Source organism: Vitis vinifera, chromosome 11 (assembly GCF_030704535.1).
Source record: "Vitis vinifera cultivar Pinot Noir 40024 chromosome 11, ASM3070453v1".
NCBI lineage: Eukaryota > Viridiplantae > Streptophyta > Magnoliopsida > Vitales > Vitaceae > Vitis > Vitis vinifera.
Genome location: NC_081815.1, coordinates 3,040,082 through 3,066,279, shown reverse-complemented (window position 1 = coordinate 3,066,279; position 26,198 = coordinate 3,040,082). Strand labels below are relative to the sequence as shown.

General features: G+C 35.1%; 4 protein-coding genes across 14 annotated transcripts; 3 read left to right on the top strand and 1 right to left on the bottom strand.

Moving 5' to 3' along the window:
* The first annotated feature begins 480 nt into the window (after positions 1-480).
* LOC100245613 (dynein light chain 1, cytoplasmic) lies at positions 481-1,215 on the top strand. Its single transcript, XM_002280833.4, has 2 exons — positions 481-736; positions 829-1,215. Exons 1-2 carry the CDS (start codon positions 599-601, stop codon positions 979-981), a joined length of 291 nt encoding a protein of 96 aa, XP_002280869.1. The 5' UTR covers positions 481-598; the 3' UTR covers positions 982-1,215.
* On the bottom strand, positions 1,163-5,547 carry LOC100250746 (uncharacterized). Of its 4 annotated transcripts, XM_010658014.3 has the most exons (7): positions 5,215-5,546; positions 5,065-5,118; positions 4,892-4,963; positions 4,677-4,747; positions 2,794-4,575; positions 2,446-2,590; positions 1,163-2,184 (listed from the first exon to the last, which is right to left on the bottom strand). In XM_010658014.3, exons 5-7 carry the CDS (start codon positions 4,570-4,572, stop codon positions 1,535-1,537), a joined length of 2,574 nt encoding a protein of 857 aa, XP_010656316.1. In that variant the 5' UTR covers positions 4,573-4,575; positions 4,677-4,747; positions 4,892-4,963; positions 5,065-5,118; positions 5,215-5,546; the 3' UTR covers positions 1,163-1,534. The 4 variants fall into 4 exon arrangements, with proteins under 4 accessions (XP_010656316.1, XP_010656317.1, XP_019078521.1 ...); XM_010658015.3 differs by lacking the exon at positions 4,677-4,747 and having other exon boundaries at positions 5,215-5,547; XM_019222976.2 differs by having other exon boundaries at positions 5,065-5,546.
* Positions 5,548-9,787: 4,240 nt separating this feature from the next.
* Positions 9,788-21,923, top strand: LOC100255911 (transcription factor MYB3R-1). 8 transcript variants are annotated; one of them, XM_010658013.3, is made up of 12 exons: positions 9,788-10,150; positions 10,992-11,210; positions 11,418-11,472; positions 12,519-12,576; positions 13,046-13,140; positions 13,284-13,387; positions 14,644-14,772; positions 14,997-16,767; positions 17,394-17,731; positions 19,347-19,464; positions 21,136-21,363; positions 21,514-21,923. In XM_010658013.3, the coding sequence occupies exons 2-12, from the start codon at positions 11,110-11,112 to the stop codon at positions 21,646-21,648; spliced, it is 3,132 nt and encodes a 1,043-aa protein (XP_010656315.1). In that variant the 5' UTR covers positions 9,788-10,150; positions 10,992-11,109; the 3' UTR covers positions 21,649-21,923. The 8 variants fall into 8 exon arrangements, with proteins under 8 accessions (XP_010656315.1, XP_059596800.1, XP_010656313.1 ...); XM_059740817.1 differs by having other exon boundaries at positions 9,789-10,120; positions 11,021-11,210; positions 14,997-16,788; XM_010658011.3 differs by having other exon boundaries at positions 9,789-10,120; positions 14,997-16,788.
* A 545-nt stretch (positions 21,924-22,468) lies between these two features.
* On the top strand, positions 22,469-25,649 carry LOC100260990 (rho guanine nucleotide exchange factor 8). The gene is made up of 7 exons (XM_010658008.3): positions 22,469-23,469; positions 23,555-23,671; positions 23,776-23,930; positions 24,054-24,128; positions 24,205-24,465; positions 24,548-24,868; positions 24,954-25,649. Exons 1-7 carry the CDS (start codon positions 23,160-23,162, stop codon positions 25,380-25,382), a joined length of 1,668 nt encoding a protein of 555 aa, XP_010656310.1. The 5' UTR covers positions 22,469-23,159; the 3' UTR covers positions 25,383-25,649.
* The last annotated feature ends 549 nt before the right edge of the window (positions 25,650-26,198 follow it).

Genomic DNA, 26,198 nt, shown 5'->3' with positions numbered 1-26,198 from the left:
TATTAAAAGATTTAAAATATTTTTTAAAATTATTATCAAACGTATTTAAATTTTAATTAAAAAAATTTATTAATGAAAGAATAATTTTTTATATTACAAAAATAAATAAAAATTTGATACCATTTTTAAATATAATTGATAATTCTCATCCTAAAAATTTATGATTATATAAAATCATTTAATTAAAAAATAAAATAATCATACCCTCTATTTTTTTTCAACTAAAAAAAAAAAATCTATACTAGGATGAAATAATCCCCGACTTCTAAATCTAATATTTAATTTTTTTTTTCAGTAAAAAAAATACTCAATTTTGATAAAAATGAATATTAAGGATTTTTTTAAATTGAAGAAATTTTTTATATTACAAAAAAAATTATAAATTTGATACAATTTTAAACATATAGATAATTCTCATCTTAGAAAGCTATTATATTTATTATTTAAGGCTTCAAAATAAATTGTTCTAGAAAAAAGGTGGAAAATGACCAGGGAGATTGTGGGGGAGGCAGTATAAAACTATAAAAAAGTAAGAGAAGACTTGTTGAAGGGTCTTCAACATTTGATTTTCAGATTCTTAGAGGGAAGAAAAGAGAAGATGTTGGAAGGAAAAGCAGTGATAAAGGAATCAGACATGCCAGTGAAGATGCAGAAGCAAGCCATGGCTTCTGCTTCTCAAGCCCTCGACATCTATGATGTTTCTGACTGCGTCTCCATAGCGGCCCACATCAAGAAGGTGACACTACTACCATCTACCAATCAGTCTTGTTGAATCCATATGTAGTATTGTGGGTGACTGGGTTTGATTGTTGGGTTTTGAAATTACAGGAATTTGATGGGTTATTTGGGTGTGGGTGGCAATGTGTGGTGGGTTCAAACTTTGGTTGTTTCTTCACTCATTCGCAAGGGACTTTCATTTATTTTGCAATGGAGACCCTCAATTTCCTCGTCTTCAAGGCACCCTCTTCTTCCCCTTCTTGATGTTTACATTGAAAGAGACAGACATGAGACAACCACATGGGTTGTCATTTTCATTCCTTTTTTGTATGATGATAATGCTTTTAGAAATCGTTTTCTATAAATGGTAAGACTTTCAGATATTGAAATTATAGATCCTAAAGGATGGTTCTGTAAGCCTTCTACTGTATTTCAGATCATGCAGTGAAAAGAATATGACAAGGTGATGTTCACTATACAAGTTGTCATTGTTGTCTACACTTACAGATCCCTATTAGGCCATAACCTGTAGAAATAATCTATGCAGTTCTTCCACTTTATCTAAGGTTACCTGGATATATCTTACTTACATCAATTAGAGTTCTCCATCTTTGAGGTCAAATTGTGAACTACCAGCATTCATTGAAATGGTGTAGAACTTGATCCTGATACTGATACGGCAAGAACAGCACTGTGGCCCAAGCCAGCAATTTCAATTCTCCCTTCTTGTATTAATCGAAGTAATCGTTTTTTACAGACAACAGTAGTACTGACATCTAGTAGAACCTTCATGTCTGAATGAGCATGAAGGAAACTTCTAAAGCGCAAAATCTACAAGTATATCCTCGATCAACCTGCTTAAAACTAACTTCTGTATATCAACCACAACTTGCTCAACTTCATCTATAGAAAAGCCATTCCTCCACCCCAAATCCCATATACCAGTTATCGGTCCCTTGAACTTTAGATCACAATGCAGCATTGCGTAGATGGTATCTGTAGGAAGATTCTCACCAGCAAGCTTACTATAGCTGGTGAGATGCTCAACCCCATCACAGACTTCATCCACCAACTGGTCCAGAGAGATGCAGGCTATTGAATTCCCTAAGCTGGTTTGCCACAGAGGATGTGCTGTTTGAGAATCTTGAAGGCTTTTGAGTTCCATGAGTTCATGTGCACAGTCTAAAGAGAGTCGCGGATTAGCTAGTCCAAAATCATTGATGCCCATTGTTTGCAAAGGAGTTGGTTGAGTCACATTGAGATCAAATATCTCATCAGCACGACTGAGGAATGATGAATTGCTTGAGAGCAAAGCTTTCAGATTGGTAATGGCTTTAGAGCTTTTCCTCTTCATTCTACTGGGAACAATATGATCAGAAACATCTTCGGCAGGTTTGACACTCTTTTCATGTTGGGGGCTCAGCATTGTAACTTCCTGCAGTGAACATGGATCGTTGCTGCGGTATTCTACAATCAAAGAGAGTCATGTAAACATCCACATTGTCAAGATGAAAGTAAAAGAGAGATTATAAGTGGTAGAAAGCAATTATTTTTCAAGTTATAAGGTAGAATACCACCATGCAATGACTGGTAACAGTACCCAACATCAATGTATCAATGCTTTTATATACAGACTAAATCGTGCTTCATCATCAAAGTTACCAGAGCAGAATACCGAATTCCACTCACTGCATGACCAAGTAATTGATTTCTAAGAAAGAGTGTTACCTTCAATTTGAAGTCCAGAGGTGTCTGTTTCCTCCTTCAAAGGGAATTGATCTGCAAGCGTAGTGTCGATTCTTTCCACAACAGAGTTGTTTTCACATGTCAGATCAATCCTCTTGTCATCAGCTTGGCATCCTAAATCCTCCTTCTGCATATAAGATCAGCTGCATTAATTTTCAGCTACCAAAACTTTTCCTTCTTTCAGAGGTTAACTCTCATGAAGAAGTCTAGTTTCTGCATTTTGATTCCCATACTCCTATAATCCTTTCAATGAACTCTATAACAAGTTCCGGAGTACAAAAACAAAATACATTAGGACTGTATCACGAAGGGAATTTAAGAAAAACTCACAACTAAATTAGCTGCCCGTCTCTCCCTGACTGGCTTTTCCTTCTTTGTCTGAATCTTTTGACTGGCTGAGTCATGCAATATGGATTGTGTTGTGTCTTCTGTGATGGCATTTGTGGCTTTACTATGTCGTCGGGAAGTCTGATTCTTTGAGATGTTTGTTCCAATTTCAGGCTTTCTGAGCATTTTAGAAGTTACCTCTGCTTGATCTTGAGATTTTGACACATTGTTGGATTTCACGCTCTCCTCTGTAGTTTTCCTCCTCCTGTTTGTGGGTGTCGCCTTTTGAATGTTGTCAGCTTTCTTGTCAATCATCTCCTTTTTCTGTGCTTTTTGATTCACAGAAACTCCAGCTTTCATCTCGTTTGAAGCTTTCTCCTTAGTCTTGGCTTCTTTTTCTTCTGATTTCCGAACTAACTCTTTACAGTACCTATCACCTTCCTCACTTATCCTTTTGACCGGCTTCTTTTCAGCTTCCAGTTTCCTAGACATCTTAGTGGAATTCAAAATCCCTTCTTCACAGTGAATTGTCTTCAGTGGAACCTCTTCCTTTTGCTTCAGTTTTCTGAGAATCTTCTTAGTGTCTAAAGCTGCCTCCCGAATGCAATTTGGTGCAAGGAGCTGCTTTGATTCTAGACATGGAAAAGGAAGAGGTTTTATAAGTACAATAGGTGGCATATCATCAATCAACCTTTCTTTGGAATGGGAAGTCCTGGAATGCAGGGCCTTAGGCTCAAGGCCTTTAGCAGAATTGCATTTCAGAAGTCCTTTAAATTGCATGGTCTCAAGTATTTCCTTCAGCGTCCTCCGCTCCAAATCCACCTTCTGGACAGCAGACTGAGGCTTCCTCACCTTTGGCATATCAATATCAAAGAGAGGTCTCTTCTGATTCGGTGTCTTCCCACCCTCCGAATGCTTTTGGGAAATGGTCTGGAATTGTTCTGAGGGGAATTCTTCTAGACCCATAAGCTTGGCAATCAAATTCGGCCCTTTTGTCTTCTTCGAGGAATCCACTGGTGAAAGCGAGTCAGCAAAAGGAGTGTCATCAGAGTGAACCAATGAAGATTGGCTCGAGCTTGCTGATGGGAATTCCAAAGCTGAGTCTAATTTTCTTCGGTTAAAACAAGACTTTTCTTGAGCAGCTATGCTCTGCGTGAGATTCTGCCTGGCGAAGCTGTCTCTAATCACTCTCTTAAGTTCCTCAGTAGAATTCCTTGAAGACCCATCAACAGAAAGCCTTGGCTTTTGAAATCCCATATGGTAATTGCAGTCTCCAAATCGATTGGAGTCCATTCTTTCAGACCCCAATTCTTCATTTCTTCCTCTTTCTGACTTCTCCTTCTGCTTTTTCTTCAACTGAGCCATATACCGTGACGCCTCCTGTAACTTGCCGAGCATGATTAGAGACTCCTGCAAGTCAAGAGCTCCTTTCAGCAAATCTTTAGCAATATCGTTGGACTGCTCATCAATGCTTGGCCCCTGAGACCATGAATCAATCATTTTGTTCAGCTTCTGAGCTCCTCTAGACACCTCCAAGAGTTGAAACGTAGATGGATTATGTAATCCTTCTGTGGTCCCTTTAGATTCCATCTCCCTTCTCTCTTCCTTGCAAATCAAAGATGTAATCGATTTCTTGGGCGTTCCTCGACTTTCAATCTTATGCTTCAATTTTTTTGAATCATTCTTGGATTTTCTGATTGTCCCACATTCAACAACACCTTTCGGATCATCACATGTGACAAATGATCTGTAGCCAACTGATCTTCGACTGTCTTGAGGCATATTCTGCCACAGAAAATTCATTGACAGGGTCAGATGCTGGTATTTACAAATACAATAAAGAATCAAATCCACCAATCCCAGTAAAATTCGCATAAAATACATACATGGTCTTGGATTTTCTAAAGGAATTCGTCAAAGATTGTCTGTAACAGAGAAATATAATACTTGTTCGGCTCTGGTTCATTGAAAAACACAAGCAGAATAAAGAATCCATTACTGCCAAAATATTAAAAATAAGTGCAAAAAAACAAAAATGATCATTCTCCTTTTGAAATCTTCAAAACATGAGGTATTGTATATGTTCATATCCACTTCTTACCCCAATTTCTCATCCAAATAGATCCTTGCAGCTACTTTGAGAGAGGGAGACAGAGAGTTTCTCTTTGTTGGCCTGAAAATGGAAGCATAGTTGAAAAGACAAGAAGAATTTAACAAACAAGTTGAAAAGAGATGAAACATGTCATATTTTCATGAGATTTCCTACAAGAATACCTGAGCTTTGGGTTGTTCTTTCAACATTGATCAACTCAATCCTCTCTGTTTGAGCTTCAGTCCAAAACCCAGAAGATAAGCCAAAAAAAAACAACAGAAAATGAAAGACCCCAAATGGGCATTGATGAAAACCCATGAAAACTCACTCACCTGCATGTGAGCTTAGAAAGATTCAGATCCAAGGAAGACGAAGCGAACAGCTGGTGGATTGACTTTATGATGAAGCGTGTTCCCACTTGTATTTTCCAAAACAAATAGTTCCATTCCTTGCTCTTTGTTTATTTGTGGGATAGTATGATGAGATCAGATGAGGGAACCAAAAGGTCCAAAACAAATAAATAAAAGTTAGAAAAAAATAAGATTGTTGAATGATTTTGGATGTGATCAATGACCCATTTGATTCTTGTCGTATGTGTGCATGTTGCTGGAGGCAGAATACTAAGAAAAAGCTAATATGTCCAAAAGCATAACAACGTGAGGCAACAATCACAGATTCACAGCCTAGAAAGATATTTATCTACTACCCTGCACTTGTGTTTTGTTGACTATCTGACTTGTTAAGATGTTTTATCACCATTTCCAAAGAGAATCCATGAAGAGAAACCACTTTTTTTTTTTTTCTCCCTGCTTGGGATACCCAAAAAATATGCTAGAAAAAAGGGTAAGCTAGCGGGATGGGTTTGAGATTTTGTTGTTGGATTCATCCCACTTTGCTTGTATACATGTAAAACGTGTGGAAATTACTAATTTTTCTAACAACTTAATCTTAAAGGATTTGGATTTTTTTTTTATTTAGGAAAATTGGTAATTTCATGTGATATCAAAATTGTGATTGACAGGAGATTATATGTTCAAGTCTCATTGGATATTTGTTTGTGCACGGGTTTGTCTATCTTTTCGGGTATGAGGCTGCATGTGAGAAAGAGTGTTAAAAAGTGAATCCATATCATAGTATCCTATACTGATGGGGTATCATGGGTTTTGGATAAATGACCTTGGATTCTCAAACCCAGCTCAAGTTTCAAGTAAATTCCATCTCAGAGTTAGTTAGGGTTTGAGCTTGATTGGAAGTCAAGTTCCATACTCAACCCATCCTGAGCTTGACATTTGCTTTTTCTGAGCTTGACATCACACTCAAAACAAGTTTGGATGGTTAAGTAATTCCAGTTGTGTTGCAGTTGGGCTTACATATTATCTGATCTATGTAGGAAACTCAAATATTTCTCATGGGTCTTTTTGTATGAAACTGTTCTGTGAAGATTCAAATATTTTTCTTAAAAGATCTATATTCTATCAAGTGAAATTGAAGTCAAAGACCCTGCCAAGCTGCCCAAGTGACATTTAAAAGAATCACAGGACTCTTGCAGTATAGGGACTGCTGAATTTTCTCTTTTGGTGTCTGTCATAAATGTAATTGAATCCTCACCACTCTTTTCCCCCCTTAGACCGTTCACATAAATAATATATAGTCATTTCAGGCCATGCATCAGCCTTTTGTTTTCTAATTAACTTCTCTGGCAGGTATAGTTAGTTACTATATCAACATCATTTTGCAGGTTACTTACCAAGCATTTTGCTTCAAAGTTTCAAATTTTTTTAATACTTTGGATAGAAATTAACAGCAACTGGAAGATAATCTGCTTTTTCTTCAGGTTTCAACAGGTGAAGTGGTGCCTCAAAATCCCAAAAAAACAAATATGTGACTTCTGGTTTTGCCCAATCCCAAAACTGACACCAAGCTCCCCTCCAAGGCTGAAAATTTTGAGTAATTAGAGCGAATGCCATTGAAGGAGGTTTGTGAGTCACCACAACTACCATTTGGGCATAGTACAAATTTCAAATGCCTGATGCCCATGGCCAAGCTAAGTTTAAAGTTAAAACCATCCTTTTTGGCCCCACAATTAAGCCATTACAGTGCTGTATTTGGAAACCCACCTGCCCATTTGACTTATCTGGTCACTTTAGTTGTTGCCTTAAAAGTCAGACATGAAGATGCAAATTTGCAAGTTACTCCCGAAATTCAAAGTAATATTTGAATCTTTCCAGCTACTCTAAGAGCAAAAAAACAAGTGAACATTTAACTCCGTGAGTTACCTACAACAGCTTCTGAGCTTAACTTGGTCCACCATTGCCCCATTTCCACTGTATTTCTTCTTGTAGTTTTCTCAGGTAACCATACATTTAGCAGGGCACTTGCAATTTGTCTTTAGTAAGGTTTGAGGCTTTGAGCTTGATGACCCAAATTCAATTTTGAGCATTTTGAAATTGGGAAACGACAAGGCACCTTAATGGTACCTATTGAAAACAAGATCTGAATCGTTGAATACAAATACTAAGATTTTGACAGTTGAAAAAATGTACAAAAGATACAAATGATAGGACTTAGAAATACGTACTTGACGTCATCTTATTGGATGTTTTCTCGATAGATACTGAAAAAATATACTTTTGTACTGTTACGAGCGGCCTTCAAATTTCGATGAAGGTCAAAATACAAGAGCAGGAGCCATTTAATGAGCAGCATCTTGAGACAAGGGCTTTCAATCAGTTGTCCTATTTCATATTCATTTGGTTGTGTTGGAGATCCCTACAATGGGGCTTGTATCTTTGTGGGGCTAAGGAAATGGCCCCTCATATTTGCTGGATTAAAAGAAGCAAGAAATGCAGAAATGTTGCTACTTCCAAAGGGGGCCAGGGAGAAGAGCAGAACCAGGGGATTGGTCATGAAAATGGGAAGACAACAATAATTGAGGACATTAGCACTCTCATCTTTGTTCAACATTGTGATCAATCATCAAACCCTTTTTATACTTTGTATCTTTCAACACTTTCAGCCATGTGAGATTCAAAATTTGAAATTATTTCCCAACTTTGTTAGGTAAGCATTTAACTTTCAGCAGGTTCTTCACAAATGGTGGACAAAAGTGCAGTAAAGAATAAAACAATGACAATACCATAATGAGTATGGATTAAAGAAAAAGATAATGGCACTTTGCCAACCCTAAAAAGGAGGTTATAATTACACTTTACCATCCATAAAAAGTAAGTTAGTGATCATGACATATGCAAAAAATAAAAATAAAAAATAAAAAAATATTTTAAAATTAATAAAGTATTTTTGTATGTTACATTCAGCTCATTCCAATCATTTTTTTTTCATAGAAAAGTTTTAAAATATATAAATTTTAACCATTATTAATTGTATTTTTTAAATATTATTTGCAATACTAAATTTTGTAGTATTTCAAATTTCGTCACATATCATGACACATGACAAATATTTATAAGACTTATTATTTGTTGATTTCAAATTTTATCGAATTGAGAAACCACATTTTTTTGAAAATAATTTAGTAATAATTTATTTCACTAAAAATTTTAATATCTATATTGTCATCCCATTTAGCAATCTATAAAGCAATAATATAACATGACTTCTCCGATAAACATAGCTATTATTAAAAAATATATGTATGAAAGTACGGAAAATATGATTAAAGTATACAAATTTATAGGAGAAAAGTTATAATTATGTTTCATAATGCACGTTGCATTAGCCAACTCATCACATTGATTATTTCTTCAATATTCAAAATTCACATTGATTGCTTCATGGAGTGGAAGACAGAAAAGTTATTTCAAAGCCTATATCACATAAACTTTCTTATTCATCATCTAGATCAATATCATATTGTATAATATGTTTGGATTTTTCTTGATCACTGTCGTCGGTGCATATGACAAACATTTAATTAAAACCATAGTACATAAATCTTGGAAATTGTTTAAGTTAATAGTATTTTAAAAATCATGACGTGTCTAGAGAAAAAAAAAAGACCATTTGCTCAACTAACCATTTATATAATATTTAAATCTATCATATGTGACTCATTGCTTGTTCATAATGTTCAAGGACATTGAATATAATTCAACAATTATTGATAGAAAAAAAGAAAAAAAAAAGAAGAAATTAAGTGTAGTATTTTATTATTTAATTATAATATTTTTATTTCATTTTTATCATAATTAAATTTAATGCTCAGGGGGTTTATTTGGAAATTGTTTTATAAAACAGTTTTCTATTCTCTATAAAAAAAAAAAAAATGAAAATATGTTTAATAAGAAAACATGGTATTTTTAGAAAATATCTTTTAATTATTTTTATTTTTTTAAGATTATTTTAACAAATAATTATACATAAAATGATTAAAAATAAAGTATTAAATATAAAAATTATTTCAAAAAAATATTAAAAATAGTTTTAAAATATTTTAAATTTTTAAATAGATTTTATTTTATAATACATCGTAAAACAACTTTAAAAAATTGGTTCTTAAAACTATTTTTTTAAATAGTTATTAAATAGGGCCTTAGTTTTTGTAAGGTCAAAAAATGATTTAATTCAAATTTGAATTATTGAAAAAGAGAAATTTTGAGAGAAATGTTAAAAGTAGTTTAAATTTTTTTAGAATGGAAAAAAAAAAACATTTGGAAGTATGATTTTGTTTTATTTATATTTTTGTTAATTTTTATTATGATTTTTTAATTTAATTTAATTTTATTATTGATGACACTTTGTTTTTTCTTTCACATTTAATCCACCACTAATATGGAATTACTTAATAAAAAAAATTGGTAAATTTTTATTTTCTATGGGCTTGAAGGAAGAAAAACCAAGAAATGGATAAATATGAAGGCCACGTGAGCGGCAGTGTCCGGTGGCGTACCGTTGGAGATTTAAATTACAGAGGCGGACTTGGGTGGAGGAAAAATAAAGACCATGAAAGCGACGGCCGATATCTCTGGCTCTTATTAACGACTGCGCCAATCTCCACCCTCCATCTACCCCCAACCTGCTCGATCTTTAACGCTTAGGGTTTCTGTACCCACTCCGCCCTTTCACTTTTCAAATTTCTGACGACCGTTTGTTTCTCTCTCTCTAAAACATTTTATCTCTGGGCTTGTGCACGGACTTTGTGTCTCTGTGGAGAATTCAGAGGCAAATTCAATATTGTCTGCAACGTGCACGGAATTTGTGTCCACTCTCTGCATACTGGTACTCTCAAATTTATTGAAGCTCTGTTTGGTGAGTTATTGTTTAGTTTTCTTGATGATTTTGCTTATATGTCTGTCTTGCTTCTGTGTTGAGTATAATTTGTTTTAGTTTTGGGATTATTGAATTCCATTCCTGTGATTTTGGGCTTTTGGAACAAAACTCAATTCTTTGAATATGTAGTTTGTTGGATGAGAATTGGGGAAAGAGCAGAATTTTAAGATGGTTGGAAAATTTGAGTGGTAATCCTCTTCAGTATTGAGGATATACCTTTTTCTTGCTTTCTTGCTTTCTTTCTTTCTTTTTTTTTTGGTTGAATGAAATGGGGTTCTTTGTGCTATAATCCAATTTTTATGAGAATTGGATTTTCTTTCTTATTCTATGAATTTAGTATTTCTGCAAATACTTTTAATTGTCTAATTTTTTACTTTTAATTTTTATTTTTAGACCAGTATTCACAACCTAATCTTTTAGTAAGAAAAATGAACTTGGCTGTTTCAATTGAAACCGGGTAAGTGTTTCTTGATTTTTTTTTCCCATTTTTTGTTTAACTTAAGCTCAATTTTGGGATGAGTAGAATTCTCTCAGGAGTAGGGATCCTCGGTTTTTTTTTTTTTTTTTGTTTAAGATATCAATTACTAGTCTATTAGGAAATTTAAACAATCAATGTTCAATGATTTGGAGATGGAGGTAAATTTCAGTTCATTTAGTTGAAGAGAACTGTTTATGTTTGAAAATGGAATACCAAGTAATGTATTTGGAAGATCAAAAACGGTTTTTGGTTCCCACTAAAGGTATTTCACTTTTATCTGCTCATCATTTTTATGCATTATAATTTCGTGTAACATTCCACCAGTGCATGGTTTTTTCTCAGAGAAGGAAATTTCTGCCATTCTTGGGTAGGTCAATAATGTTTTGTGGACCTTGTTCTGGAGGGAGTTGTAATCAAAGAGCAATTAAGATATGCAGTTTCAACCATTTATCAAGGAACAATGGCAAGTATGATGACAGCAGGGGTCAAGAGAGCTGAAGTCTTAGTCTCTACTTCTGAGGCGAATGGTGATAGTTTTCAAAAGATGAGGGCTTTGCATGGGTAAACTTCCATAATTGTGTGCACTTGCATTTTTTTATTGTGTTTCTTTTTGGCAGTGTTAATATCCTATAGCCAAAATTTCCTTCTTGTTGTTTTAAATATTCAATTTTTTAAAATGATATTGCTTGCAATTTATGTGACTCAACTCAACAACAAAGCCTTAAATCTCTCCATGAATATTTATCTTGTTATATGACTGTATTTTAGGAGGACTACTGGCCCTACAAGGCGATCAACAAAGGGACAGTGGACAGCTGAAGAGGTATTTTTTATTGACACAGACTTAAAATGACATGCACTCTTTATTTTGGTTGTCTTAAATTTTTCTCAGCCAATTGTTAGCATAGCAAAATCTCTTTGTTCCTCTTGTTTCCATTAATATATCAAGTAAGATTGTGATATTAAGTTGCTCCTGCAATATTCCTTTTTATTTTACAATTATGTTTTTGGCTGTCCATAATTTTCACCTTTTCATGGATGATATAGGTCATTTTATTCTCACCCAAATCAGGATTTTACCTTACAAGAAACTGGAGCTGTCTCTATTTTCCTTTTTGCAGTAACTATGAAAGTTGATGGACTTTCATGGTATCAGAATTCATGATTGCATGTTGAATAATTGTGGCTGGATTTATCACCATGCTTAATCTATATACACGTATGCTTACATATCATTTTCCATCCTCTTTCCCTTATTAAATAACCTAACTATCCAGTTTTGTTATTTGATTATCCTCAATTTTATTTTATTTTTAAATGATAATTATACATTTTTGGTCCCACTAATGATATCTAGTAACTGGCAACCCCCTTTGCTATTTTACTTTTTCTTGTCATTCTATTTTGTTATGTTTTGCCATACAACTTTTTCCAATCACTTCACACTTCACATGCACAGCATGTGTCATGCCTAGTATTTTTGCCATGCCTGTTGTAGTTGAAAAAAATTATTGTGTTCAGAAAATGTGATCTTTTCCTTTTCATGTTTTTCTTTTTAAAAAGCTACCAATTTGACCCAAAAGTTCAAGCACTAAAGTAATAGACCAATAATTTATATCAATCTGCCTTGAGCTGAAGCCTAAGCACTCTGTTTCATTTCTAGCCTTCTCTGGGCTTCTACATGGGGTCAATATGAGCCAAAGGAGGCTGTCCATGAGGCAAATTGTTAGGGCTTTAACCTAAGTTGACTTGAAATATAATTTTATCCTATAACTTAAAACTTTTGGATCAAATTGGTGACTGAACACCTTTATCTTCCTAAATATTAATCATATTTTAGTAATGGAGTTTTTGATTTCTTGTTTTCAGGATGAGTTACTATGCAAGGCAGTCCAACGATTCAAAGGAAAAAATTGGAAAAAAATAGGTACTTTTAGTGGAACTGCTATATTTCTACTTTTTACGTAAATTAATTGCATTTTCAACTCCAAGCTGAAATTTGGAAGGCCTTCTTTATTTTCTTTTTCTGTTTTCCTATTTATTTGAAAATCATATCATGTTATCCCACATTCCACTGGCTTTCAGATATTATTTAGTGCATGGCTTACATAGCTGTTGGAACTAAACCATAGCAAACTTTTTCTGGTGGATTTCATAAGATCCAAGATGGATTATTGAATATGAAACACCACCAAGAGTTTTCTTATCAATATAGTTGAGGCTATTTGTTATAAAGTGACTTTGATGTTCTCTCCCCACTATCGTAAAATTTCAAAAAATTTGGAGTTACTTTAGTCAATCATAATGGAGTTAATCTGTGGGAGAAGGAATGGGAGTTTTAACAGAGATAAGTTATTTCACAAACTTCCTTAATATGTAAACCATCTAATTTGCAGCTGAATGTTTCAAGGATCGGACCGATGTTCAGTGTTTGCACAGGTGGCAGAAAGTCTTAAATCCTGAACTCATCAAAGGTCCATGGTCTAAAGAGGTGAATTCATTTGTACATCAGACTGCTTTATAGATTCCTTGCCTAAAGTACCATTATTTCATGGGCAATTAATATCTTGTAACTAAGTTGCTGGTGTTTATTGATACAATGGTATAACCAGTTGATTCTAATATTATAAACAGGAGGATGAGATAATAATTGAGTTAGTGAATAAGTATGGGCCAAAGAAGTGGTCAACTATTGCACAAGCATTACCTGGACGAATTGGAAAGCAATGTCGGGAAAGGTATGATTATAAACCTCTTTGAATTTCCATTTTTAGTTCTGTAATTCTAGGGTGCTTTTGGAGCTTGTTCAAACAAGTTTTCTTGAGGAGTTAATATATTTATGCAAGACATATAAAGTCATTTGTAATTTTCACTTGTTAACCAGAACAAGAAGGAAAACTTTGTGCAGGCCCAAGGCATGGCTTGCTGTCTCTTGTCAAGACCTTTTTGTTTGCCTTCGTGGGATGTTTCTTTCTATGTTGTTTATACTGGGTTCATTGCCTTATTAGCATTTGTTTTGCCTTTTAAATTCATTTGTTACCAATAAAAGGAAACTTTTTAATCATTTACTTCCTTTTCATATCTCACTTTAAGACTTTCTTGAACTAGAAATGGAACTTTGCAAATGCAATCATACTTTATGTGTGAGAAATACTCAATCATGCCAAAGCGTCAGGGCTTATGCAAACATTAGCAAGAAAACATTGTTTTTTTTAAATGTAAGAAAGAAATATAGAAAATAAGATTGAGTTGCCATACAATTTAGAAAAGTCATTTTTTTGCTCTCTCTCTCTCTCTCTCATGCAAGAAGCTTCTCTATGACACATATATAATAACATACAATGCTACCTTCTTTCAAATAAGATGTTGCTAATATCTTGGAGAATTTTATACTCTAAGGTTGAGATCCTTAATAAGTAATCTTTTACACTCGAAAAATGCCTACCCTGTCGAGGATTATCACTTGAGATTTTACAAAAGTTATGTTACATGAACCCATTAAAACGTGTGAAGTAACCATGTTAGAGATAACTGCATGAGTAAGTATAGATAAGCGTCAGGCTAACATACTTTCAGAAACATAATGGAAAGGTATACCTAAAAGCTAGAGAGCAACACACACCTTGTTTGCTAGATTTTAATAGGATAATTAATCTGCTCAGCAATAACAAATGTGTGAAGTATCCCTGTTAAATATGTTTTGTAACATAGGAAACTCAATTACCCCAGCCTTTAGAAAAACAAAATAAAAAACTTCAACAATTGTATGTGCTCTTGTCATAGGGTGTGGGGTTCAAAAGAATCTAATGATTAGGCACACACAAATACCAAACATGTGCACCCAAGGCTATGAATGATCTAGTTTTTACAATGTCCTGTGTTTTAATAGCCATCTCTATGATTATTCTATGATGTTTCTTTTGGCTTTTGATCACTTTGTTAGGATGAGAATGTGCTACTTTTTCTACTTGCATGGATTGATCCTTCCTTTCAGGTGGCACAATCATCTAAATCCTGCCATAAACAAGGAAGCATGGACTCAAGAAGAGGAACTGGCTTTAATTCATGCTCATCAAATTTATGGGAACAAGTGGGCCGAGTTAACAAAATTCTTGCCTGGAAGGTAGGTCTTCCTTTATTATTTTAATGAAAAATAACAAAAGCCAATTAATACAATCCATTTTTTGCGTTGCAAACTGTATTATTTTAATCTGCTGGTTGGATGAGTTTGTTTCTCTCTGCCCTTTAAGTGAATATAATTGCCATTTTCCCATCAGAACTCGGAAATATCCTTTCTACGAAATTAAGCATAATTTCTGAAATGTCTGTGTTCTTGTTTTCCATCAGGACAGACAATGCAATAAAAAATCACTGGAACAGCTCAGTAAAAAAGAAGTTGGAATCTTATTTGGCATCAGGTTTACTTGCACAGTTCCAAAGTTTGTCTTATGTGGGAAACCCAAACCCTTCATCCTCTTTCAAGATGCAAAACAATGGAGATGATACTGGCCAATTATATGTGGCAATAGCAGAAGAAACTTCAGAATGTAGTCAGGGATCAAATGTAATCAATTGCTCTCAATCTGAGCCTGATACAGAAAATATGGCTATAAATGCAACAGAGAATTTTAAGATGACTGAGGATTCCAGTGAAAGAAAGGACCACAATAATTTTGGTACATCATGTTCCACGTCTCTGGAAGAATCTGCTGTCCTAGAAATACATCACATGGATGCTTTTTTTGACCAACAACTGTTGTGTGAGATTGGAACTTCTGAAAGTAAGGATTGCCAATTTAGTTCCCATGAATTACCTGGTGCCTCTTTGTTAGATGTGTCACGGGAGTCACCAGGACTTTCTGGAACACCACAATATTGCATCAGTTTGAATGGAAGCCATGACACAGGACCTACTCTGTTACAAAGCTCTGTTGGGTTCAAATCTTCCACTTCAACAGAAAATATCCTTATTGATTCTGATAAACTGGAGCACCTATTGATATCTGAGAATGATTACTCTGAGATTACGCTCTCAGAAGCAGTGATCCATGGAAACTTTCGTTGTGTAAATGCAGAAAATTTGTCCAATAATATTGACTCGGATGGGGGGACAAGTTCATTACATTGCCAGTCTGATTTGCAGAGCTCTGCAACCACTGGATCTTTAGCTTTGGAGTCATATATCACTCAGGGCAGTGTCTTAGGACAAACTCTGGAATTGGAGATCTTTACAAGTTCTTGCAATGACTTCATTGACATTGATTCTCCTGACGGTGAAACAGATAAAGCAGGTGACCATCTGAAACTAGATAAGGCAAAGAATGCTCCAAAACTGGTTCCTGTAGATATATTTAGTTTAGCAAATGCAGAATCTATGGGAACCCTTCCCTCCATGGATGACAACAAAAGCCAGCATCTAAAGTCAGATGGGAAAAAGGATGCTTCAGGGCTGGCTCCTGTGGATCTGTTAAGCTCAGAAAATTCAGATTCTACACAAGCCCAGCCCTCTATGGATAACAACACCACAGTACTCGTAGAAGAAAAGAATTCAAGAGCTCTATTTTATGAGCCCCCTCGTTTTCCAAGATTAGATATTCCCTTTGTAAGCTGTGATCTCATGGCATCTGGTAGTGATATGCAGCAAGAATATAGTCCATTTGGGATTCGTCAACTATTGATACCCTCAATGAACTTCTCCACACCATGCAGTTTACAGGATTCACCATGTAGGGGCGGTACTCCAGATTCCATATTAAAGAATGCTGCTAAAAGCTTCACATCAACACCTTCCATATTGAAAAAACGACCACGTGAAGTTGTGTCACCTTCTGAACAAGCAAGAGGAGAGAAAAACCCTGAGAGGGAGACAAATCTGCTGGGCCTATTCTGTGCCAACGATTTTCCTTCTCTAGATGTTATTTTTTATGAGAATGGGCCTTGCAATCCATCCTTATCTTCTACAGAGAGGAATTCCCTTTCTCCTCATTACAAGAAAGTAAATTTAGATCATGTTTTTGAAGAGGGGAAAGAGGGCATTGCAAATTCAGAGAGCAGAGTTTCAGAGAAAGGCAAGGTTAAGCAGGGGACCAATGTCTTTGGTGCTAAGGCCAAGTGTGAGGTGGATACTACTTCCCAAACCGTGAGTTGGGTTTTTCACCCTTTATATTTACTGACATGCAATGTCAAGACCAGGAATAATACTGTTGTGCATTTGTTGAAAAATGTTGCTGTTTGTGGTAGTCAGACTTACTGCATGGTTAATTTTAAATTGGGCTTAATGCTGCATCGAAGCCTTTGTGCTCCACTGCTTCAATACCTTATTTTGCTTAACATGAGACTTTTCCAAGATGACTTGACTTACAACACTTCGTTGTTTAATTTTATTACATACTTCTAAAAATATTTAAGTTGGCAAAATGATTGTGACTATTTATGCTTTCTGGTGAATTACTTCATGCTAAATTTCACTTTCTCATTTTGTTTCAATTCAATTGGATCTGACTATCACTTGAGCTATCGTATATGTATCGTTCAAATATTTGTTATAGATATATTTTGCAGAGCTAGTTGGTATCAATCTTCTTCTCTTAACACCAAATAAATTAATTGAGAACTGGTCTTGCAATTTGTAAGCCTGGTATCAAACTTGGACTCCAGTTTCTTTGTTCACTGATTTTGCTCTGGTGCTTGCCTTGTTTTGTTATTTGTAGATTTCAGTTGCTTAATTTTTTCCTGGTTCTACAGCATTCAGGAGTTCTTGTTGAATGTAACAAGAATGATCAGCTAATTTCCTCTCATGATAGAGATGAATATCAAACAAGTGGAGCCATGGGTGCTGGAGCTTTAAGCTCTGGAACAAAGGATTCTAGAAAGTTGGACACTGCATCCAATCAGAGTGGCCTTTTAGAATCTTCATCTGGGAAGCAGCCTCTTTCTAGCTTTCTCCCTTCTGCAGTCTGTGCAAAGAAAAATGAGAGGCATGTAGTTCCAGTCACATCTTCACGATGCACTCAATCATCAAACTTGCTAGAAATTACATTTGAAAATGCAGGGAGTGATGGTGATATTCAAAGTTTTAACATGTAAGTTATATTCATTTATGGTTCTGTAATGTGCTTTGCATGTTATTATCCAACCTCCTCTAAAGGATTGCACGATGCAGGACTACTGATTTATTCATATCTTCACACCGAAATTTTGTGGTTTCATTTTATGTTTTATTTTCAAATGGCCATTGATTTTCAAACTTGATGCTTTAGGTTTCTGTAGTGAAGTTTGTGTCTTTATGTGTCATGTATGTTTTTTCTTGCAAGCATATATGTTTATTCTTGCTGACCAGCTATTAAGGAAATTTCAATGCTAGAACATCCTCAAATTCACTCTGGTTAATTTCCAACAATGTCGTTTTGGAACTTGGAACTCCCCAATAAACATGCACATATAGATCTTATTTAAGTTTTACATTTGAAAAAATTAAATGAAAAAAACATGTTTGAAACTTTCTAATAAGAAAGGATTGTTGAAACCTATTCAAATAACAGTAAGCTAATTATGGTCTTTCAACATGATGCACAATTGACTTTTAACATACACTGTTCATGTGGGCAAAACTGCTGTTTCAGCAAAAGAAGAGCTGGACCTGCAGTAGATGAGGTTGAGTTGCCAAAGAAGCCAAATATAATTTGCTGGCATGAAGTGTTATTGGTATTTTTTTATTTTTTTTTACATAAAACCATTCAAATGGAAGATGATATTCTGTAATACCTCCAACTCTTTTGATTTCAGAAGAATCGCCTGATTCATCTAAAAGTTAGATATGCTGAAGGATTATAGAAATAGCTACTTTAACTTAACTTTCTAATTTGTTGTAAAGTGCCATATGGTTTGAAATTTAAAAATGCAGTGTATAGATGGAGCACACTGTTTTTGCAGTTGTATGTTGGATATGCACGTGATAGAATGAAAATATCTTTCTGTATATTGAGTGAAGTGATGCTGTGAATACAGCCTGCAAGCACCTGGGTTTTCAGATACATGCATGATTTGATATCAAATATTAACCATCTAGCATGATGGCCTAGCCTTTTCCATGCATCTCACTGGATTTCTAGACCAACTGTCTTTTATGTGGAGCCTGCTCTGTGAATTAAATACTGTGTTAAATGCTCTCCTGGTTACTAACTGTTTCATAGTAAAATATATTCTGCAGAATACTCCTCATGCCTCTCTGGTTATTTATTCGTATTCCATGCAGGCATAAGAGCCATGTACATGCATGACTCATGCATGTACAATTCATGCGAAGTTGTATGTATCAACAGTTTTCAAACTTTTAGCACATTGTTAATGCATGCGTGCAACATAACTTGCAGTTTGGCTTGTCTGGTATTAATCTAAGATTGATTCTGTTGCAGAACTTAGTCATATATGCTCCTTGATTATCATGAATAATACATCATTCAATTATACAATTTTTCTCCTCTATGGTGTGCGATCCTCGTGTATTGGAGAATCCTTTTTATTCTTATTCCTACAAGCCTCGGTGTAACGCTTTAGGAAATGTGCTGTTGAACAACATAGCCCCTTGATCTTTCCTCTTTGTGTTTGATTTCTCAATGGCCCAAAGTTGAAAACTTAAATCTGATGATTCATTTCTGGTTTATGGTATGATATGCTGATTACTTTTTTGGGTTCTAGATTTGGTGACACCCCAGGTATTAAAAGAGGAATTGAATCTCCATCAGCATGGAAGTCTCCTTGGTTTATGAACTCTTTTCTCCCTGGACCAAGAATTGATACAGATGTGACAACTGAGGTATTCCAACATCCACTAGTTGCTTACTTTGTTTAGTTTGTGCAAATGTATATAGGTAATCCTTTGTCAATAAACTTACAAAACAGTTGCTTTATTTGCAATTTTAGAACCGAGGAACAGGATCAACTGTTTAGTTTCAGAATAGCATAAAGTAAGATGAATGTTAAAATTTTTATCAATTCAATATTCACTTTATTTGTTATGAATGCATATTTAGTATTGACTAAGGTTACTAATTTTATCATACATGTATTATTTTTCTTAAGAGGTCCAAATGTTCGTACTGATAATCCATATTATATAAATTTCAAGTCATAGTACAAATATCATCTGCATCTAAATGACCTTCCTTCTTCCTCAAGTGCCATGGAGCCATATTGGTCTTTGTTTTGGTATTAAATGAAATTATTGGAATATAATTTGTATAAAGTACTAACATTCAATAAATCAAAATTTTACCTCCCTACTAATATTGAGTATACACTTTCAAAATTCATGTTTATATTACATTATTACACATTGCCATAAAATTTATTATTATATATTGTTTTCTTAAAAAAAGAATTTTCTTTTAATTTTATTTTTTTAATTACTTTAAAAATAAATATATTTTATAAATAAATAAACATTATAATTTTTTATAACTTATTTTGTTGAAAAATAATTGTGTTATTATTTTATGTGTTAAAAATGGGGAAATAAAAAAAAATTAAAATAACTTATTTTTTTAATTTTATATGCATATATATAATTGGGGGCGGGGTGTGGTGGGAGAAGGTAATATTCGAATCCTACCCCCGGGTTTAGAAAAATGTCAAACTCGCCCCTAATTCTTTTAAGGGATGGGATAGGCAACCAGAAAAAACCTTTCCTACTGCAATTCTTGAATTTGAGACACTTCCTAGCTGAGTTCAAGGTTCAAACTGAGTAAAAGTAAATATGAAAAGTGAGATGTGGTAAAAGTTATCACAACTAATAAAAAATAAAAAAGAGCTTAATTCTCAAATTTAATTAAAAAGAAAAGAATGGAAGAATAACAAAGGAAAATGCTTTTACAGAGAAATTTAAACCACCAAAAACAACTTAAAAACTACTGTAAGAGCATCATGCTTGCCATTCATTGGTGCAGTTTCTTGAGAGCATTTATTTGATTCAAGTACATTCGAATAACCATTGCTTGTTATAATTACACACTCATACTCATTTGCAAAATATGTACCCTCTAATTGGACTAAATGAAGCTCCAGTCACTTTTGCAGAATATGCTTCTAGGATCTCCGTGCATGGTATCAATGTGACATGGCACATCTCATAATCCTTACCCCTAAGTAATGGGTAATATATTTGACTGGTTGGAACCCTGAAATTCCCATTTGAGAATTCTGGTCATCTAATTGAGCAATTTTTAAAGCATGTTGAGGGATCAATCATCAAACTGTAATTGTATATGTTCTTTCACTTACTTCTTTCAGACTCTTGGCTATGGTTAGTTGTAATGTCTGTTCTCATGATGCTTGTTTGTATATTGTTCATAACTTCTTGTAGAATCATTGAGATTTTTGTAATGCTTTAAATTCCATTTACTTGACCCTCTTGGACCAAGTATGGATGGTATTTTTCCTTTTTCTTTTTCTCACTTCTTTTCATCTCACATTCAAAATGTTCTTTCAGGACCTGGAATATTTCATGAGTCCTGGGATGAGAAGTTATGATGCCATAGGATTGATGAGACAGATGAATGAACACACTGCAGCTGCATTCACCAATGCACGAGAAATTTTGGCCAGTGATGATCCTGAAATGCCCTCTAAAACAAAACTCTCTAGTAACCAAAGTTCATCGCCAGAGACCAATGATTTTCCTCATAATGAGCAGGAGAATAAGGTTCCTGGTGTCTTGGTAAGGGTTCATATCTGAAGAAATGGTTGTTTCCTTAGCATATATATGTGTATGTGATAGTTAGAATTTATAGCCACACAATGAACAGCAGCATGAACAACATTTAATATTATTCAACTTTTAAACTTCATTACATTTTTACTTGGACAGACGGAGAGGCGAGTTCTTGATTTCAGTGGATGTGGAACACCTGGGAAGGGAACAGAGAAGAAGAAATTCTCAGGTTTTGGGGCTACAGTAAGCTTTTCAAGTCCCTCATCCTATCTATTGAAAAGTTGCAGGTAGCAGATTGTCACAGTTGATGTCTTCTGCTGTGCTCATGCTCTTAAGTATATATGTGTGTAGTTTTTTGTTTTATATTTCTTTCATCTTCCAACATGAAGAGAGATGTAGAACATGTCAAACTTAAATGTAGAGGTGCTGTTTGATTTCATTCTTGAGGTTTCAGATGCAAAGAGTAGTTGAGAGTATGTTCAAGTCATTTGTAGAGGTCATGTTGAATTATATAAGCATTCTGATTGATTGAATAAAAGAAAATCTTTAATCAATTTTCTTTCTCACTGGTATAACCAAGAGTTGTGTTGGGTTTTTTTATTTATTTATTTATTTATTTTAATAGAGGTTCTGTGATTCCAACTACTCCTAACTCTCACTAGCTGGGTAATATAAATCTTTGGCAGTTCCAACTTGAAAGATTTAAGGTGATGATACATTGACATGTGAGCACCCATTTATCCACAGATCTATTCTAGTTGAATATCCAACATCAAGGATTCCTTACCTTTCCATTGTTCTTGACATACACTTTTGGCTAATCCAACATTCATGTGGCAGCCATTTTCATAGTTCAATTATATTTCTTTATTTTTTTTAATAAAAATAAATTTCTCATGTTTAATTGAACTATGAAAAAAAAAAAATCAAATATAATTTAAAATAATTAGAAACTCATGTATTTTCAAATTATTTAATTTTTATATCAAAGAATTAAATAAGTGAAATGGATATAAAGTAATATATAAAAATAATTTATTGATTTTAAAACTTTTTTTTCACTTCACTTTTTCTCTCTGTATTTTTTTTCTTTGCATTCTCCCCCAAATTTCCCGGGAACCAAACATGACCAGAGAGTCTTGTTCAAGCCTTTTACTCATCATGCCCATCAACTATGATGAACTAACTTATTTGGGCAAGGTACCAGATTTATGCAGTGGGTTTCGCCTGATACACAAAGAGTGTGAATAACATATACCACAAAAATCCAATTTTAAAATTGGATTTTCTAAAATATCTGTTGAAGTTTAAATTCTTCATGGAAAGAAGAAAAAAAAAAAAATAGAAAATTTGGTTTGGCTCTTGGAAGTTTCCTCTAAATGCGAACGGACCGAAAGCTAGTGGTGCCAGATGACGAGGTTAGTTAGGTTTCTTTGTCTTTCCCGGGCTTTTTGGCAGCATTGACCCTCAAAATCAAAACAAAACCGTTCATTCCTGAAAAGCCTCAAAACAAACCTACCAAGAATACTCCCCTATCCCCTTTCCTTAACACCAACCTCCCCTTTTCTTTCATTCCCCTGCAGGCTCGAAGAAAAACGGAATCTCTACAAACCAGAAAAACCCTTTTCCTTTTCATCTCCGAGCTTTGTTCTGGGAGAAGGGTTTTTCTTCTTTCTCCCTTTTTCTTCCTTCAACCATCATTTAGTTTCAATGGCTAAAGGGGCTAAAGCCTCTAAACTATTGTGAAGGCTTTTGTGTTTGAGGGAGGAAAATAAGGGAAACAAAAAATATACCTCGAGTTTATGATGGCTCGAGCCCTGGACGGCATTCAGAAATCGAAATCTTTCCGCTTCAAAAAGATGTTAGAGAGTCCTGGTCGACACGTACGCAGCCTTTTACTTGAAAATGATGATGGAGGAGCTGGGGATGATAGGGTACAATTTAGAAGTCAAGGGTCGAAAACTGCAGGTGACCGGCCATTGGAACTCCACCAGACTGGATTTTCCCTTCACCAATCCAGTAATTCAGCTCAATCCAGTAATTCGGCTCAATCTAGTAATTCAGCTCAACCTTCACACTCGAGCTTGCGGCCTGGTGCTTCACATTCACAAGGTACATTGCAGGAAAAAAAATTTCTTCTCTAGCCAGCTTGTTGAGAGAGGTAAGAGTCTGAATCTTCTCTTGGCCTTTGTTACAGAGGTGGAGCAGATTAGGGAAAGATTCGCCAAGCTGCTTTTGGGGGAAGATATGTCAGGTCGAGGGACGGGTGTTTCTTCAGCTTTGGCCTTGTCTAATGCCATTACAAATCTTGCTGGTATCTTCATGGTTGTAGAAGTGGTTAGCATTGAGAAAAAACAGTGGTTTCCCAGTGATAAAAAGTTCTAACCCAGTTCTCTCCTTTTTCCTAACACAATGCAGCTTCGGTTTTTGGAGAACAATGGAAACTAGAGCCTATGTCTGCAGAGAGGAAAGCCATGTGGAGGAAAGACATTGATTTGCTTCTATCTGTAGCTGATTATATTGTCGAACTTGTCCCTTCTCAACAGACAGCCAAGGATGGAACTACCATGGAGGTGAAAATTCAACTTTCTAGAACTCATATAACTCAAAAAACTAAAAAAACTAAGACCCATTTCGCCCCACATCTGGATTTAGGATTAGCACATTATACCTTGTACTGTTTCCTGGCTGAATAGGTAATGGTGTCACGGCAAAGAAAGGATCTGCTTATGAACATCCCAGCGCTGCGCAAACTGGATGCTATGCTTATTGTGAGTACCGATGTTGTTCTGCTATTTATCTAGATAGGATGGGAACATTGTTCTCTAATCAGATTACAATGAATAGGAGCACCTGGATAACTTCAAAGGCCCGAATGAGTTCTGGTATGTGTCCAGAGATGCGGAGGATGCAGGGAGTAGAGAGGATGACAAATGGTGGCTACCCAGACCCAAGGTTCCTCCCAATGGGCTATCAGATGCTTCCCGAAAATGGCTGCAATTTCAGAAGGAATCTGTAAACCAAGTGCTAAAAGCAGCCATGGCCATAAATGCTCAGTTACTATCAGAAATGGAAGTCCCTGATGACTACATTGAATCCCTTCCAAAGGTATAAGAGATATAATGTTTCCTTGTTTACTCCTTCAGACATTTGGTACATTTCCTCATTTTTCTCCATTATGTTTTGGCAGAATGGTAGAGCAAGCCTTGGTGACTCAATCTATAAGAGTATTACAGTTGAATTCTTTGATCCTGAGCAATTGCTCTCAACCATGGACTTGTCCACAGATCATAAAGTGCTTGAATTTAAAAACAAGATAGAGGCCTCTATTGTGATTTGGAAGAGGAAGATGAACCACAAGGATGGAAAGTCCACCTGGGGTTCAGCTGTGAGCTTGGAGAAGAGGGAACTCTTTGAAGAAAGAGCAGAGACCATCTTACTCCTACTCAAACAGCGGTTCCCAGGACTTGCTCAATCTCAGCTGGATACGAGCAAGATCCAGTTTAACCGGGTAAGGACAAGTAGAAATGAAACTTGACCTTTTCTCCTCCAGAAATTTATTCAACAGATATCTCTTTTGTTACTGAATTAAACAGGATGTGGGACAGTCTATCCTAGAGAGCTATTCAAGGATACTAGAAAGCTTGGCCTTCACGGTCATGTCTCGTATTGAAGATGTAATGTATGCAGACTCTCTTGCTCAAAATCCATCACTGGCACAAACTGGCAGGAAGCCCTCAGCAGTCTGCTTGCCATTGACAGGCTCAACCAGGGAAGAGACAGAGAAGAATCCAACAGAGACACAGACACCGACTTCTATGACATTATCTGATTTCATGGGTTGGCATTTGATGGGAGATACTGAGCCAGGTAGAAGCTCCTCAGGAAACTCAGATGACTTGAAAGATGACAGTGGCATGCTTGCAGGTAAACTTAATAAAGTTGCAATCCATAAGAAAAGCAATTCCTATCTAGACAAGCTCGAGAACCTCGGTGGCCTAAGAAGTCCAACATCTCGCCATTGAGGATGATAACTATGGAGAAAAAGATAAACAAAAAGAACAAGGATACAGAGGAAGGCTCAAATAGTGAAAGAGGTTCAACTCATCAAATGTAAATATTCTATTGTTTTGTCATTCATACTGTTCTTCCTTCCCATTATGGATAGGGAAGCATAAGCATTTAACCCTTGGATTTGATGCATCCAGGATGTGCTTCAGGCCACATCCTTTGTTGAGTCATAGTTGCAGTTACTGTAATGTTTTTTTCTCTGAAGAAACAGTTTACTCCTCTCACCAGACTTCTTTGTATGTTTTACATCTTCTGTTTTTTGGGTTGCAAAACAAAGAAATACAGCTAAATAGGCATTCTTCAATCCATGTATGAATCTGTATCAGCTTAGATCCATGAAGAAAACTAAACATAACCCATGCTTGAGTGTCTCTTTTCCCCTCCTGGGTTGCAGACAATTGGAAGGTATTGGGTATGAGGGGCACTTGAATCCTTGCTCCATGTAGAACATTTGCAAAGTTGCCTGATACTAGGTCATATTTGGTATACAGGAATAAAGAATAGGAATGAAAATTCCATTCATTTTTTCATCGATTCTCGTCTTTAGATAACTTAAACTTTAACAAGAATTAAATAAAAAATGATTTCGATTAGAATGAAATCTTACTTAAAAAGTGAGATTTAAATTGATTTCTAATAGGAGTTATTCTAATTCATTTTGACATAATTTCTTTTTAAATATTTTTCAAAAAATAAAAAGTAAAAAACTTGCATGGATAGGTTTTTTTTTTTTTTTTTTTAAATATTTTTTTATTTTGATTTTATAAAAA